This window comes from Fragaria vesca, linkage group LG5 (genome assembly GCF_000184155.1).
Source record: "Fragaria vesca subsp. vesca linkage group LG5, FraVesHawaii_1.0, whole genome shotgun sequence".
NCBI lineage: Eukaryota > Viridiplantae > Streptophyta > Magnoliopsida > Rosales > Rosaceae > Fragaria > Fragaria vesca.
The window spans coordinates 5,017,912-5,018,976 of NC_020495.1; the positions used below are offsets into that span (position 1 = coordinate 5,017,912).

The window sequence follows — 1,065 nt, forward strand, 5'->3', positions numbered from 1 at the left end:
AATTTAGATTCGAAAAACTAAAGTTTACTACCCCTAGTAAACTTTTACTGGGGGTAGTAAACTTACAAAACCGTAGCTCCAATGCCCTAATTCACATTGAAAAGGAGAAAAATCAACTTAGATGCGAAAAAAAGAAGTTTACTACCCCTAGTAAACTTTTACTGGGGGTAGTAAACTTGCAAAATAGTAGCTCCAATGCCATAATTCACATTGAAAATGAGAAAAATCAACATAGATGCGAAAAAATAAAGTTTACTACCAAAACCAGCTTTCACTCTCTGAACCAAAACCAGCCATGGATACTCATACCACCACCCAGACCTAGACCCCTGATTCCACTACTGAACCAGCAGCAGGTCCAGCATGGTCAGCTCTCCTCAGAGAAAACAACTGGGCCGGCATCCTGGACCCGCTGGACGTCCACCTCCGAACCCTGATCCTCCGCTGCAGCGACTTCTGCCAAGGCACCTACGAAACCTTCAACAACGATGCCAACTCCAAGTATGCCGGGTCCAGCCGCTACGGCCACGCCAACTTCTTCGACAAAGTCATGCTCCAAGACGCCGCCAACTACGAGATCGCCTCCTTCCTCTACGCCACCGCACAAGTTAGCGTCCCGGAGGCCTTCCTCCTCCACTCCATGTCTCGCGAGTCGTGGGACCGCGAGTCTAACTGGATCGGCTACGTCGCAGTCACCACTGACCAGTACAGCAAGTCCATCGGCCGCCGCGAAATCTACGTCGCCTGGCGCGGCACCACCCGCAACTACGAGTGGATCAATGTGCTGGGCGCCGAGCTCGTATCAGCCGAGCAACTGCTCAGGCCAGAGAACAACAACACAGTAAACAAGACCAACTCCTCCACGAATGAGCTGCTTCCGACGTCCATGTCCGATCGCCACCGAGGTTGACGAACGCCGCATGTGGGGTAAGTCCGGTCCTCAGATCCGATCTGGATTCCGAGAGAGAGAGAGAGAGAGAGAGAGAGAGAGAGAGAGAGAGAGAGAGAGAGAGAGAGAGAGAGAGAGAGAGAGAGAGAGAGAGAGAGAGAGAGAGAGAGAGAGAG

General features: G+C 51.5%; 1 protein-coding gene across 1 annotated transcript in view; it reads left to right on the plus strand.

Annotated features, from left to right (window-relative positions):
* The window catches only part of LOC101301206, a 9,180-nt gene extending 8,270 nt beyond the window's left edge, over positions 1–910 (plus strand). Inside the window, exon 7 of the mRNA XM_004300946.1 lies at positions 351–910. Within this exon, the coding sequence (XP_004300994.1) occupies positions 351–910 (560 nt within the window). The remainder of the gene's footprint in view (positions 1–350) is intronic.
* The last annotated feature ends 155 nt before the right edge of the window (positions 911–1,065 follow it).